This window comes from Trachemys scripta, chromosome 1, assembly GCF_013100865.1.
Source record: "Trachemys scripta elegans isolate TJP31775 chromosome 1, CAS_Tse_1.0, whole genome shotgun sequence".
Taxonomy (NCBI): Eukaryota; Metazoa; Chordata; order Testudines; family Emydidae; genus Trachemys; species Trachemys scripta.
In genome coordinates this window covers 241996571-242011118 of record NC_048298.1, presented here as the reverse complement: position 1 = coordinate 242011118, position 14548 = coordinate 241996571, and the positions used below count along the sequence as shown (strand labels likewise).

Genomic DNA, 14548 nt, shown 5'->3' with positions numbered 1-14548 from the left:
TAGAATTCATTTTCGTAATATGAGTCCTGAATAGCAAATGTGTAGGGAAATCGTCAGGAATAAGCAGAATACTGTAACTGTTTTTCATAGTTCAACATCTTGGCAGATTTTAAATTGTACAACTTTGTTTTCAACCCCCAAATTAAACATTATATCCTAAAAGGTCAGGTTATCAAATTAAAATCCTGAAAATTCTATTAAAAACAAAACACACATTAACATATGAAGTTAAGTTCCCCTTTGTTTTTACTCTCCTTGCCTACCATTCTCACTAGAAAAAACACAGTGCCAATGTCTGAGCAGTGTAGGACTCCTGGCCTGAGTTAAAAAAAACCCAGCTACTTCTACACAGACAATATTTGTAGCTGTATTGGACAGAGAAATTCTGAAGTAAAGTGGGGTGCTTTCTGTGCATACTGATTGTCATACTAATCCACAAAGTGCTGGGTCAACTCACAACTACTTTCCAGTAGTATTGGGGTTTCAGCTCTGGAAACAAACCAGAATCTGGATGAGTTTCATTAGCTCTTTTGTTTGGTTAAGGAAGGGAGTTTCAGCCCCTAAATACACAGTTACAGACAAACTTTTGAGAGCAGTAGAGGACATTTGAGAGCACCTTATTATCCAAAGCAGAGTTTTCTCTGAGAGCCAGACTCTCAGTTGCACCAGAGCTCCACTTGGAATAGCTGAGGAAGTGGTCTCTGGACTAACTTGACTCCGGCTTCTTTAGTTTCACTTGGCTGCAGTAGTCCCCGCAAGGAGCCATTTGGCCAGCGGGGATCAGTGGCGCACAGCAGCACTATACACATGCCTCTTATGCTGGTGGTAATATGGTGGTTAGTACAGAGCCAGCCATGCCCTGTAATTTAGCTCTATACCACCTTTGATATCTGTGGAAAAAAACCATGTACAGTGATCTCTGGTCCTTCTAGCTGCAGGGAACAGATAAGAGTTACTGACATAGCGCTTTATCTTTTTGAAGAACTACATAAACATTTCTAATTAATCCTCAACCATCCTGTGAGGCAGGTTAATATTTATTAATATTCCTGTTTTAAAGATGGGGAATCATTATTGTCTAGGGACACGGCAAATAAGTATCTGACCCAGCACTAGAACCCAGTCTCTTGATTTCCAGAGCCACACAAAATCCTTGTGATTTAAAGTGTCTCCCAGTGTCCTTGTGTGCTTGTCAATCTTTCTGAATCTTAGTTTTCCGATCTGTAAAATGGGCTAATAAACCTCTTCACTGATATCGTGACTTTTCCATCTGTAGATTTCAAATTATATAAGAAAGCATTATTAGTTTTTTTATAGTAGCATAACTCCTGAGAGGTTGCATAAGAGATCTGTGTCCTTACCCTAGATCAGGGGTCGGCAACCTCTGGCACGCGGCTCGCCAGGGTAAGCACCCTAGCGGGCCAAGCCAGTTTGTTTACCTGCTGTGTCAGCAGGTTCAGCCGATTGCGGTTCACACTGGTCGCGGTTCGCCATCCCAGGCCAATGAGGGCGGCAGGAAGTCGTGGCCAGCACATCCCTCGCCGCTTCCCGCAGCTCCCATTGGCCTGGGACGGCGAACCGTGGCCAGTGGGAGCCGGGATCAGCCGAACTTGCCAACGTGGCAGGTAAACAAACTGGCCCGGTCTGCCAGGGTGCTTACACTGGCGAGCCACATGCCAGAGGTTGCCGACCCCTGCCCTAGATCATCTGCAAACTCCTTTTTGTATCCTGTAGCAAGTCATGTAGATTCTCTATGCCTTATTTACCCAATCTGAAAAATTGCAGTAATGATATTTGCCAACTTCTAAGAGACCGTGTGGTGCCTCACTATGGTTCACTGAATATAAAGAAATTATTCAGATTATTCATGGAAGAGGTAAGAATACAAATTATAGCCTTGTTCATTACCCAGGGTCATTTTGGTAGAGAAAGCAGCAAAAGGGAGAAGCACCTTTTACTAGCTCTGTTGTTTCTCCAAACATCTGGAAAACTGTCTCGGGTCAATTTCAAGAAATTTTAGATTTCTGAGCAGTTATTTGCAAAGCTAATTTGGTCTCTGCTGCAGAAGATGCTCTGGTTAAATGTTTACATATTGTAGTGCATATTTTGGCCCTGATTCTCAAAGAGTATTTAATGGGGATACTCATTGTGTGTGAAGGAAAGCACATGTATAAGTCTTCGCAGGTTTGGGCTCTAAGAATTCATTCAGTAATTATTTCAGGTTTATCAAATAAGTTCATGATCAGTTAATCTTTCTAAGTAATGCAATGTAGCTCTCTCAAGTAAATAAGGTTTCTTAGCCACATAATTTAAATCGAATTGCTAAATAGTACAAAGGGCCTTGACTATAGGCTATTTTATTTGATTTTTGTTTGTTTTTTTAAAGATTCACAAGAATGTTTTTATAATGGGAAAACTGTTGTTTTTTTCTTTTTTCCAGTCCAGTTTCCTGGACCATCATTTGCTTAATTTTAAAAACATTTTTACAAAAATCACAGAAACTATATCTGGAAAATTACAACCAAGAGATGATTGTTTTCCAAACTTATGAACATCTGAAAACAGAATATCACAATGGATTTAACAAACAAACAAACTTAACTATAGTTTTCACTACATGGAGTCTGGTATAATTTAAATTTAAACTAGACTGTTTGATTGTGAATATGACTGGCTAAAAGAAAAAAAAAAGTGCTCTTCACAGATGTAGAATTTATCACTGTTAGAATTCTCAATAGGCAAGAAATGCTTATTTCTTGCAGAAATAATACTTCCATTAAAGACATTTTATTATTTCTTATCTCATCAGTTAATTTGATTTACATAAATGCAAAAGTAAAAGCATTAGACTATTCTTATTGTTCTATATACTGTATTGGCCACAGTATGATTTCTAAACCCTAAATCCTCACATAATAAATTAATAGTTTTTAGTTGAACAAATGCCACTGCTGTATATTTATAGCACATGTATGTTGTATAAAACATCTTCTTTCATTTGTATGCCCAGCTAAACTTTTCTTTATGTTTGTGTATAAAATGTGCAGGAGGTGGAAAACCTGTTTGTAATTCTCTCAGCAATTCTGCATCTTGGAGATATTCGGTTTACTACTCTGACAGACGCTGAGACAGCATTTGTGTCAGACCTGCAGCTATTAGAACAAGGTCAGTAGAACGTGACCTTCTAGAATTGCCTACTTTGTTTCTTATAATCAGGTGATTTCACTGATTCACCAATAGATGGAAACACTGTTCCAGGCAAACAAAGATCTGCATCCTGGAGACTCATAAATTACTGGGGAAACACAGAACCCTATTGACTCTGATGCTTTATAAACTACAGATTTTTATGGGAATAAGCAAAATGCTATTGTGGCAAATTATCAAATTCAGTGTCATTCTCAATGGTGCCATTTGCCCAAAGAAATTGTATAGTGTACTTTGGTCTTTTTTATATCTATCTATCTATATCTACATATACTTTTGTTGCATGTCAACGCCTAAGCAATTTGCATTTAATAGAATTCCTTACATTCAGAAATCCTTGCCTTAAAAGCTTCTCTTGCTTTGAAGTTGCCCTGTTGGTCACTTACAAATCTCCTCAAAGTGGCTTATGAATACAGATTACCAATAAGCAGCATACCTTAACTCTAATACTAAAGAGATCCTGCCAAGCCCTAGGGAAAGTTCTGTGTAATCTGTATGACAGAAAAAAAGCTGTAATTTAATATACAGATACATTCAACCTTTACAAAGTCCTGATTATAGTAAGCCGATTTTACATGTTCATTAATTTTGATTACTGCTATGACAGCTCACTCTGCATTAATGTGTAGGCTTTTTCACTGTTTACAAAAAATAGCATTGAAATAAAAAATCTGTTTATATATTGAAATACAGTAATTGAACACATGTTCCTCTCTCTTCAAAACAACTCTTTCCTTTTAGTGGCAGGAATGTTGCAGGTATCGCCAGATGAACTTGCTTCAGCCTTAACAACGGATGTCCAGTATTTCAAAGGTACTTTCTTCCAAGTCCACATTCTAATAAATCAGACTTGGTAGCTTTTAGATCCTTCTGGTGTCTGTCAGAGCTAAAAGAGTTAATGGTTTGTTTCTAATTGTTTATGAACCAGCAAAGAGACTCTCTCAAGGATATCTTGGAGGAGATCAAACTGGGCCTTGGAATTACAGCAACCTTTTGTAACATGGAGCTCAGCAACAGATCAGAGGCTGACGCTGATAGACCTCAACTGTGGTGAACCTTGCAGCAAGGTCACAGACCAGGTCCTAATGCTAAAATTCAATGTTTTTTAAAAACCAGTGTCATTAAGAAATTCCATGCAGATAAGTCACCTGCACCAAGAAAGGAGCCTGTATGCCACACAAATTATTTTTTGTCTATGTTCACTCCTAACCTGAGAATCTTCCAAGTATGTTAGTGGGAGCTTTTGTTATTTGACTCACTAGGTCTTTCTGCATAATTAGTACACAGCAGAGGCATGGGAAATGGGACAAGTGAAGAGGCTGGACAGAGAGATTATTATATGAAAAAGTATTTTTAAAGTAGTTTGTACACTTTATAATCATGTTTTCTTCTCCTTTTTGTGTTTACTTTCTTAGGAGACATGATCATGAGGAGACACACTATAGAGATTGCAGACTTTTACCGAGATCTTTTGGCAAAGTCACTGTATAGTCGTTTATTTAGTTTTTTAGTGAACACAATCAACTACTACCTCCAGAATCAATATGAGAGCAGCAGGTAGGAGCTCAAGTGCTAACTAATCCCATTGGTAATCTTACATGTTGATGTCCTATTACAAAAAATCTAACGTACAAAAGATACATGAGCAATGTAGCCATCATTAAAGCATTTAATTATAGCATTCCAGTTATACTTAGTGATGTTATTGATCATTCATGGAGTGTTCCAAATTCTTCACTGCTTGATAAAAAAAATGTACCTTGTGTTCTTGTATGCAAATGAATTTACAGACCAAAGAGAGAGGTGATTATTTCTACACCAGTCAGTGTCTAATATTTATGTATCTAGATAATTAACTGCATATCAAATCCAAATCTGTAACTGCTCTAAGCTAGTCCAGAGTTGATATGACACTGCTTTATGTTAGTAGGCATGTTATTTTTTCATGTAAGTTATTGGTGTTAGTCTGTATATTCTTCTATAATGATGTATGTTACTACTAATATTTTAAAAGTTGGCATTATGGCATCAAATATGGTATTTAACAAGTAGTGGTCTGGTTGGCATTTAGGTGGTGCAAAGCTCACTTATTCTTTTTCTCAATAGCTCATGATATTGGGCAGGTTATTAAAAAGAAAATTCAGCTCAAAAGCCTTCAAATACATGTTTAAATTTCACTTCTCTTTGAGTGACATCTTAAGAGTATTTTCTACAGGCCTTTAGGTAATCATCTGCTAAACTCAAACAAATTACATCTGACATGGTTTCTTGGGAAACATGAATGCCTATTAAAATGCATTAATGGAGCTGTTCAGAAACAAAAAAATAAAAAAATAAATCTCAACAGAATTCAGACAGAAAACTAAAACAAGAGGTCTAATTAGACTGTAATATGTATGTGTCTTAACTAAGATTCAAAATGTCACATGCACACTGATAAATACCGGCTTTTTCATATATACCAAATACATGCTGGTTTGGCATTATTCACAAGTGGTAAACCACAAGTGAGTTCTGTGGCTCGTCTTTAACAAGTACCAATAATACCTTTATACCACAGTCCACCAGGCTGTACAGGCCATATATTTAGCAGAAATACTATTTTAGAAATATTAGTTTTGTTTTTTTAAGAAATCCATCCATTTGTAAAGCCGTTGAGCCAAAATCACAATTGCTCTGCATCTCTTCCATACAGGTTTAATGTCATAAAGGGGCTTTAAAGCTACTATAGCTGGGCATCAGGGAATTCCCCCAATATAAAGGGCTTCCCTGGCTAGAGTAGAGCTGCATACCCAGCTCTATGCCAGTGCAGGGAATGTACTGGAGGCATTCCAAGGTGGAAGGTGGCTTCGCCTGGGATTCTTTTACTGGACCAGCCCCTTAGAGCCACATGCAACTGGGCTCAAGTTAGAGCAACTTCAGATTGCTCTAATCTGTGCCAGAAGTTGCCCTTGGTCTGTTCATGATGAGGGAGGTACAATGTGGCACAGAGCTATATTTTGCTCTTTCCTCCTCCCTGAGCTTCTTGGACCAGCTCAGCTCTGGCACAGAGATGAATTGGGCCCAGGCTATCTTAGGCTATGTCTACACTATGAGCTAGGGGTGTGATTCTCTTGCTCGTGTACATATACTTGCACTAGCTCTCATTGAACTAGCTCAAATATAAATATTAGTGTAGCCATGATCCCGCAGGTAGCACGGTAGAGGCACAGTTGAGTTGTGCTGAGTACATATCCTCCAGTTGCAGACGAGTTTGTATTTGGCATGGCTCAGCCAGTATGTGTACCAGTATGTGCACGCAAGCAGGGGAATCACGCCCTCTGACATACCAGGGCAGAATCCAGACTAGTGGGGGATTGCGTCACTCTTGCCCTGCAACCTTAAGTACCTTACCATGCTTTTCTGTAGTAGCACCGAGCTGGGCCACTCGCAAACAGCTTGCCAGCATGCTGGTCACACCCTAAGGGTCTTCATGTAACTGCAGCCTGCCAACTATACCCTGGCTCTCGCTAGCCTTAGTTATAGTACAGGGTGACCCCAGCTCACCCCCAGTCCTGGATCTTCCCCCAGAAATGTATGACCTGTACTGCCCAGCCTTCTCTTGGGCAGTACAAATATATTACATTTGTTATTTCTTTAAGGGAATAATATGCCATTTTATTACCTTAAAAAATTAATTACCCAGATACTTCATCTTAAACAAACCGGATTAGATAACACAGTAAATCAAGTTTATTAACTACAAAGAGATAGATATTAAGTGAGTACAAGTAATGAGGCATAAAAATCAGAAATTGTTACAAGAAAAATAAAGAAACAATGCTCACTAATATCTACTTAAGAAACTATCTTAGCTGCAAAACAAACTTTCTCACCACATGCTCCAGCAGATTATTGCCCAAGCTTCTGGATCAGGACCCTTCCTCAAGAGTCCAACAGCTGTTTGCTTTTATCTTCTCGAATGTGGAGAATGAGGTGGACAGGGAGAGATGGGGTACCTTGGGGGTGTTTGTCCCTCCTTTTTATGGTTTCAGTCAGTCTCTTGAAAAACATTTCCAGCTGAGAACCAGGAGACAAAGAGTCCGTGTGGCAGGATATTCCCTGCTGATTTTTTCTCCTGTTTGAACATCCTTTGTTTTTCCCTCCTGCTTGGTGACCCTGTTTACTGCTTAAATGCCAGTTAAGGCAAACATACACTCCTTTGTTCAAGACAGGTCTGTTTGACCAGTATGGTACTACATGAGTCTTAACATGTATTTTTAACAGCATACAGGGGAATCTTATAACTTCACATACAGTGTTGCCTCACATTTTATCAACAAATTGAGTTTTCCAATGATACCTTACAAGGCATACTTTGGACAAAGATTATTACAATAGTGTGTAGGGTGTGAACACTGGGATGTATTCCATCACACACCCTTAACGTGTAGTTTAGATGTAGCCTTAGTTACCATGAGTCCAATTATTAAGGCTTTGGAGGGAGAGAAAAACATACAACACATTCTAAAAACCTCCAAAATTATTGGAAATAGCTTTTTTTATACATAATTATCTGTGATTTTAAGGTTTGATATTTCAGGACCTATCAAAGCTAGGAGCTGGTGTCTTTCCTGCCCGGTGCCTCTTTTTTCCTAGTCCTAACACAATCTTAAGATATTAGACCTTAAACTGTCACTTTTACAGGACTGTATATTGCTCATCCTATATTTTATCCAGTTGTAACTGAGTATGCTTGGGGAGAGTTCTACATTTTGGTGGGGAGAAAGATATATTTGTCAAGTTGTTTCTAATAGTCAGGCAGCCTTAATAAAAGGCAGTGCTACCTATCCGGACTATAATATGGCAGCTGTTTGAAGATGCTCAGAGGTTTGGAATCTTAGAAGTTGTCTTGGTGGAGCTGGGCAGAGTGCAGGTGAAGTAATCAAAGATATAGAATAAATGCAACTTATCACATACATCTGCAGTTTATGGATCAAATTTTACTTATTTATACCAGGGCAATCAGTGGGATTGCAACAGTGCAATTTGGAATAAGACTTGGCCCGAAGTGCGTTACAAAGTTCTTTTAACAAGACTTTATAGAACAATAAAATTTGATGCTAATGTGCTAGAAACATCTGACTCAATATATTGAAAATCAAAGTGCATTACTAAAAAATTCTGGGCTTCACTTTCTTTGTGGAATTACTATAATTTGATCATTAATATTGATTTTTTTATTTACTATGAAATAGCTAATGGGTGGTTTATAGGTGAAGAAAAACTGGATGATTGTCATTAGATCTAAGGGGGAAAAGGGGTACTGAGTAGATGCAAGAACATAGCTATCTAGGTGCAAAGTGGATAAAAGCATTGCCAGAATCTGACAAACACATTAATGAATACTGCCAGTTAAATCAATGTACAGCAGCAGTTTGAATGACAATGTAAAGATAGAGTTATTATTCACCTTCAGGAAAATTGAACTTGTTCATTCATAGTGACTCACAATTTTGTCTAATTAAAGCACCATTTTTATATTAACCAGCATAATTATAACCATGAATACAAATGAAGGCTGATTACCAAGTACTTCCATGTTCACAGCTTTGTCTGTCGTGTATGATATTGTTTTTAAGGAGGGCACTATGACAGGAAACTAATCTTGTGTGATTAGAGTTCTAAAATTTGACTAGAGAAAAGTAACTCCAAATGCTTGTTAGTGCTCATCATTGTTAAAAAGAATATTTATTAACTTTTTTAGTTTCAAGTATATTAGATGCTTCTGTTCTATCTACTGTATTTTACAAACCATCTGCATGAGTGTTTAAGACCTTGTATTGCTAAGGTTTATTGTATTGCTAACAAACTTGCTGATTGTGAGCTTTGGATAATAGAGCCTTAAACAAATATCATTGACTGTTGCAATTTAAATTATTTGATTACCCTTTGGCAGAGTCAGGTCTAGAGCATCTGACATTAGTACCAATATATCATGTATTAATGTGACATATCAGGAAGTCCTGACTCATAGTTGAAAGAGGGCCTGTTCATAGAGTACTAGCAATGCCTATAAGGCTCAGAAAATGTTTATCTTTTCTAACTGATGAAAAAAATATTGAATTGGATATGTTTAGGTTGGAAAACCTAGTTTTTTGTCTGGCCTTGCTACCTACCTTACAAAGTAGCGTGTACTATGTTCGTAGTAATTTGTTAGCAAAAGAAAAAGTCTCCCTGTTTCATTACCTGAAGATGGGGCTAATGCCAAAATATTTGAGGCACTGCAGACTAGCAAATGAGGTTAGCTTTTGATTATGGCTTCGTATCCATGGTGTTAAGTCAGCCATAGGCAATTTCCCTTTCAAATATAATCTACCAAATATTTCTGAAACCATATTTTGAATCTTTCAACAGTGTAATTTTTTATCCATAGTAAAATCTTTTCAAATATTGACAGAATATAGCAGTGGCAACATTTGTTTTGGCACAAGGAAAATACTGGAAATCTCATTCACAGAATTCCTTCACATGCATTATGCATCATTTGAGTTCTAATAAGATCACATGCAAGATAGTTTTGAGGCATATAGCTATCAGCCTTAGAGAAGAAATCAGTAGGAATTTTTCCCTTTCTTGACAAAAATTTCTATTCATCTATCACTGAGCTCAGCAATAGGAGGGTATCATAGGGGGACCCTTCAACTGAAAACATGAACCAACAGCATGAAGGAACATTCCCCCATATGATTTGGAAAATAAAAATCCCTAATGCAGTATGGGGCATAATGTCATTTTTTGAGCTTTGGCCCAGTATGCATTGTTGTTGGGGTTTTTTTTATGCTTACTCATAAAAGACAAGAACAGATTCTTAAACTGCAGAACAAATCTAGCCTTTCAAGAGATGGGAAAGTTAGCTAGCATTGAGTGAACTGAGGAAGGTTTTTAATCAACCTGGATACTGTGGTTGAAGAAAATCTTCACCACCCACTACTAGTCATGCAAGTACCTGCAGCATCAGAAGTTCAGTCTGTGATTCCTTCCTCCTCCCCCGTCCCCACTCCTCATGTCCAACCTGCATATACCAGTCAGGCCTCAGAGGAGTGGGTAAACAGAAAAGTCAGTGCCTCCACAGTGTCTCAGAGGGATAATCAAGAGAATTAGAGACCCACTAAGTCAGTTCCATCAACCTTTACATTTATGTTTTAATAATCGTAGGCAAAGGTGAACTGTTGTTCTGGCAATGTATGTGTAGGAGTATAGGCCTACACTAGGCCTCAGTTGGAAAGGCTATATACTGTATCAAATCATCATAGTACTTCCCCTTGTTAATCAGTATCACTTGTAGTTTATCCAGATCAAACTTAAACCAGCTAGCTTTCATCCTGGTCACTGCCAGATGTTGGAGGAGCAGGGTGAGGACTGTGTCTGGATCAGATGAAAAGGAGATGTAAAGTTGAGTACCATCATAGTGATGACATGTTAAGCCATACAACCTCACAGTCGCACCTCATTGCTTTACATAGACATTGAACCAAAGGGATGATATGACTGGACTTTACTGAAGTCCATAGCTGAAAACCTTCAGGAGCAGAAGAGTAGTTACTCAATATCAACATGTAAGATTGCTCTGAAATGAGTGTGCAGAACCATTGTAAGGGAATTTTGTCCATCTCTCCCAGGAATTGCAAATGGGTCAACAGAACCTCATGATCACTGGTATGACATCTGCCATGGTAATATCAATCAGGAAACCTGGTATCTATAAGTTGCTCTTAGGAGTTGGGTTTCAGAGTGGTAGCTGTATTAGTCTGTATCAGCAAAAACAATGAGGAGTCCTCGTGGCACCTAAGGCCTTGGCTACACTTACCCGCTAGTTCGACAGCTGGAAATCGAACTTCTGGGTTCGACTTATCGCGTCTAGTCTGGACGCGATAAGTCGAACCCGGAAGTGCTCGCCGTCGACTGCGGTACTCCAGCTCGCCGAGAGGAGTACCGCGGAGTCGACGGGGGAGCCTGCCTGCCGCGTGTGGACCAAGGTAAGTTCGAACTAATTCGAACTAAGGTACTTCGAACTTCAGCTACGTTATTCACGTAGCTGAAGTTGCGTACCTTAGTTCGAATTAGGGGGGTAGTGTAGACCTGGCCTTAGAGACTAACAAATTTATTTGGGCATAAGCTTTCGTGGGCTAAAACCCACTTCATCAAATGCACGGAGTGAAAAATACAGTAAGCAGTATAAATATTACAGCACATGAAAAGATGGGAGTTGCATTACCAAGTAGGGAGAGCTGCCCGGTGTTAAATTTAAAAGCCCTTTTAGAACCAGTTGTCCTGTGTGGGACAACCGGTTCTAAAAGGGCTTCTAAATTTAACAATTGGTTCCCGTGAACCGGTGCAAACCGGCTCCAGCTCGCCACTGCTAATGAGGCCAATTCAATCAAGGTGTATGTCACCCATTTCCAACAGTTGACAAGAAGGTGTGAGTATCAGCAGAGGGAAAATTACTTTTTGTAGTGACCCATCCACTCCCAGTCTTTATTTAGGCCTAATTCAGTGGTGGCCAGTTTGCAAATTAATCCCAGTTCTGCAATTTCTCGCTGAAGTCTGTTTTTGAAGTTTTTTTTGTTGAAGAATTGCCCCTTTTAAGTCTGTTATTGAGTGTCCAGGGAGATTGAAGTGTTCTTCTACTGGTTTTTGAATGTTACAATTCTTGATGTCTGATTTGTGTCCATTTATTCTTTTGTGTAGAGACTGTATGGTTTGGCCAATATACATGGCAGAGGGACATTGCTGGCACATGATGGCATATATCACATTGGTAGATGTGCAGGTGAACAAGCTCCTGATGGTGTGGCTGCTGTGGTTAGGTCCTATGGTGCTGTCCCTTGAATAGATATGCATACAGAGTTGGCAACAGGGTTTGTTGCAGGGATTGGTTCCTGGGTTAGTGTTTTTACTGTGTGGTGTGTAGTTGCTGGTGAGTATTTGCTTCAGGTTGAGGGGCTGTCCTTCAGGATAGGTTGTAGATCCTTGATGATGCGCTGGAGAGGTTTTAGTTGGGGGATGTAAGTGATGGCTAGTGGCGTCCTGTCCTGTTACAGGACAGGCCCAACAAAGAAAGTAACAGAATACCACTAGCCATCACCTACAGGCCCCTACGAAAACCTCTCCTAGAGCATCATCAAGGATCTACAACCTAGATCACAGCCACACCATCAGGAGCTTGCTAAAGGATGATCCCTCATTCTCAGAGACCTTGGGAGACAGGCCAGCCCTCACTTACAAACAGCCACACCATCAGGGGCTTGTTCACCTGCACATCTACCAAAGTGATATATGCCACCAGAAATCTCAAGGGACACATATTAAAAAGGAAGAATTTTCTTTCTCAGTAGTCCTTATTTTACTTTACTTTCTTTTAGGATTTCTCAACAGTATTGACACTTAGACAATGTAAATATTGAGTCTTTCAAATTTAATGAGAAGTAAAACCAATATCACAATATAGGAATATTGGCTCTAGAGACTTCTTTCTTTCAATAAGTAAGGTGTGTGCTTCTATATTTCCAGGCCATGTTTAATGAAGGTAAGAAAGCAGTACTTTGTAAACTTTGTAAACATGAGAAAACAGATCCTTCTATTTTGCTTTGGAAATCTCTGTTATGATTAATTTAAGAAAAGTAATTTTGCTGGAATTAGTATGATTGACAACTAAGCAAGAAAAATATGTCCCAACCCTCTCCTGCGGGGAAAAGTCTTAAAGTGGGATAAGGACACATACACATAAATGTAGTGAAGTAATTTATAGCCAACTATAAAATATTATTTTAATTAGTGTATTACATTGTCTGTTGAAATTTAAGTTACCGAAAATGGGCAAAAAGTTAACAAAGATAATGACTGGATTTCTTAATCAAATCCATTTTTCCAGCTCTACACTATGATGACAGGAAGACAGACTTAAGGACCAGTGTGGGGATGCAGTTATTCTGATATAGCTCCTAATAGCCAGACTAGGTGGCTCTTATTAAAAGGGAAAAAAAATCGAGTCCGATTTATGTAGTGTGACTGCACTGCATGCGGGTGTGGAGAGAGAGAGAGAGAGAGAGAGATGACCTCATTGAGGACACAAGGGCCAGGAATCTCAAGTAGAGCAGATCAAATTATTTTGACAAACTTTTTTTCTGTCAACATGTTTCATGGAAATGTGTCAGTTTGACAAAACTTTTGTCAAGATAACCAATATCCCAATGGTTAGGGCACGCTTCTCGGATATGGAAGAAACAGTTTCCACATTGGACCTAATACTACTTTCACAACTTCAATTTTTTTTGTGAAACAAAATTATTATTTTCTGGCCAGCTGTATCCTCTGACGATATTCTGTGCCAGTCAGGCTAGAAGCAGGATTGGGATAAGGTTTAGTGGTTTTCAGGTGTGTCCAAATATAAGTGCAAGATGATTTAGTTAAAACTATGCTGCTCAAGAAGCAGACCCCATTCATGTCACCTTTGTCCTTGGGGATTTCTGGAGATGAGGTACAGCAATGGTCCTTGGGTAGGATGCCTGAGACGATGATAGTCATTATTATGGCCAATTGTTTTAGGGACCTTCCACCCTGCTGGGGTTAAAGAAGTCATGGAACTCTCTTGTTCATCAGAAGGAAAATCTCACAGGCAGTGGCAAGGCTCTGTCTAATATTATTAACATAGGACTTGAGGAAAGGGAGCCTGATGGGTTACATAGTGGTGAAGCAAGGAAAGCAGGCCCTGGGTATTGCTCTGAGAGGAAGTTACATGGAAAGGTATTAGGCTTTCTGGGAGAGGTGAAGAATTATTTTATCTAATTTATCTGTCTTGAAATTTATAGAGGCAGGGTGGGTGAAGTATATCTTTTATTAGACCAACTTCTGTTGGTGAAAGAAACAAGATTTTGATCTTACACAAAGCTCTTCTTCAGGTCTGGGAAAGATACTTAGAGTGTCACAGCTAACTACAAGGTGGAACAAATTGTTAAGCATAAGGAGTTAACACATGTTGCAAGAGACTATTCAAGGTGAAGTGAGCTGCTGACACCTCTGCAGTCGGAGGAGAAAGGAGGGTTACAGGTTGTTGTAATGAGACCTAAATCCAGTGCCTTTTTGAGTCCACGATTTTAAACTCTCAGACTTGTCTTTTGAAGATATTGTGCACGTTTCCTTTTGAGAACAAGGACCAAGAGATTAGATATGGAGTGATTGTTTTGTGAAAAGTGTTCACCTCAGGATGATATCGTGTTTTTTTTGTTACCATTTTTCTATGTGAGTTCATTCATGAGTGTAGTGATTGTTTCATTTCATCTACATAACTGTTCTTCGCGCA

General features: G+C 38.9%; 1 protein-coding gene across 2 annotated transcripts in view; it reads left to right on the top strand.

Annotated features, from left to right (window-relative positions):
* The window catches only part of MYO16 (myosin XVI), a 559391-nt gene that overhangs the window by 388535 nt on the left and 156308 nt on the right, over positions 1–14548 (top strand). For both annotated transcript variants that reach the window (XM_034758177.1, XM_034758176.1), the window contains 3 exons: positions 3048–3165; positions 3949–4020; positions 4623–4764. In XM_034758177.1, coding sequence (XP_034614068.1) covers positions 3048–3165; positions 3949–4020; positions 4623–4764 — 332 coding nt within the window. The remainder of the gene's footprint in view (positions 1–3047; positions 3166–3948; positions 4021–4622; positions 4765–14548) is intronic.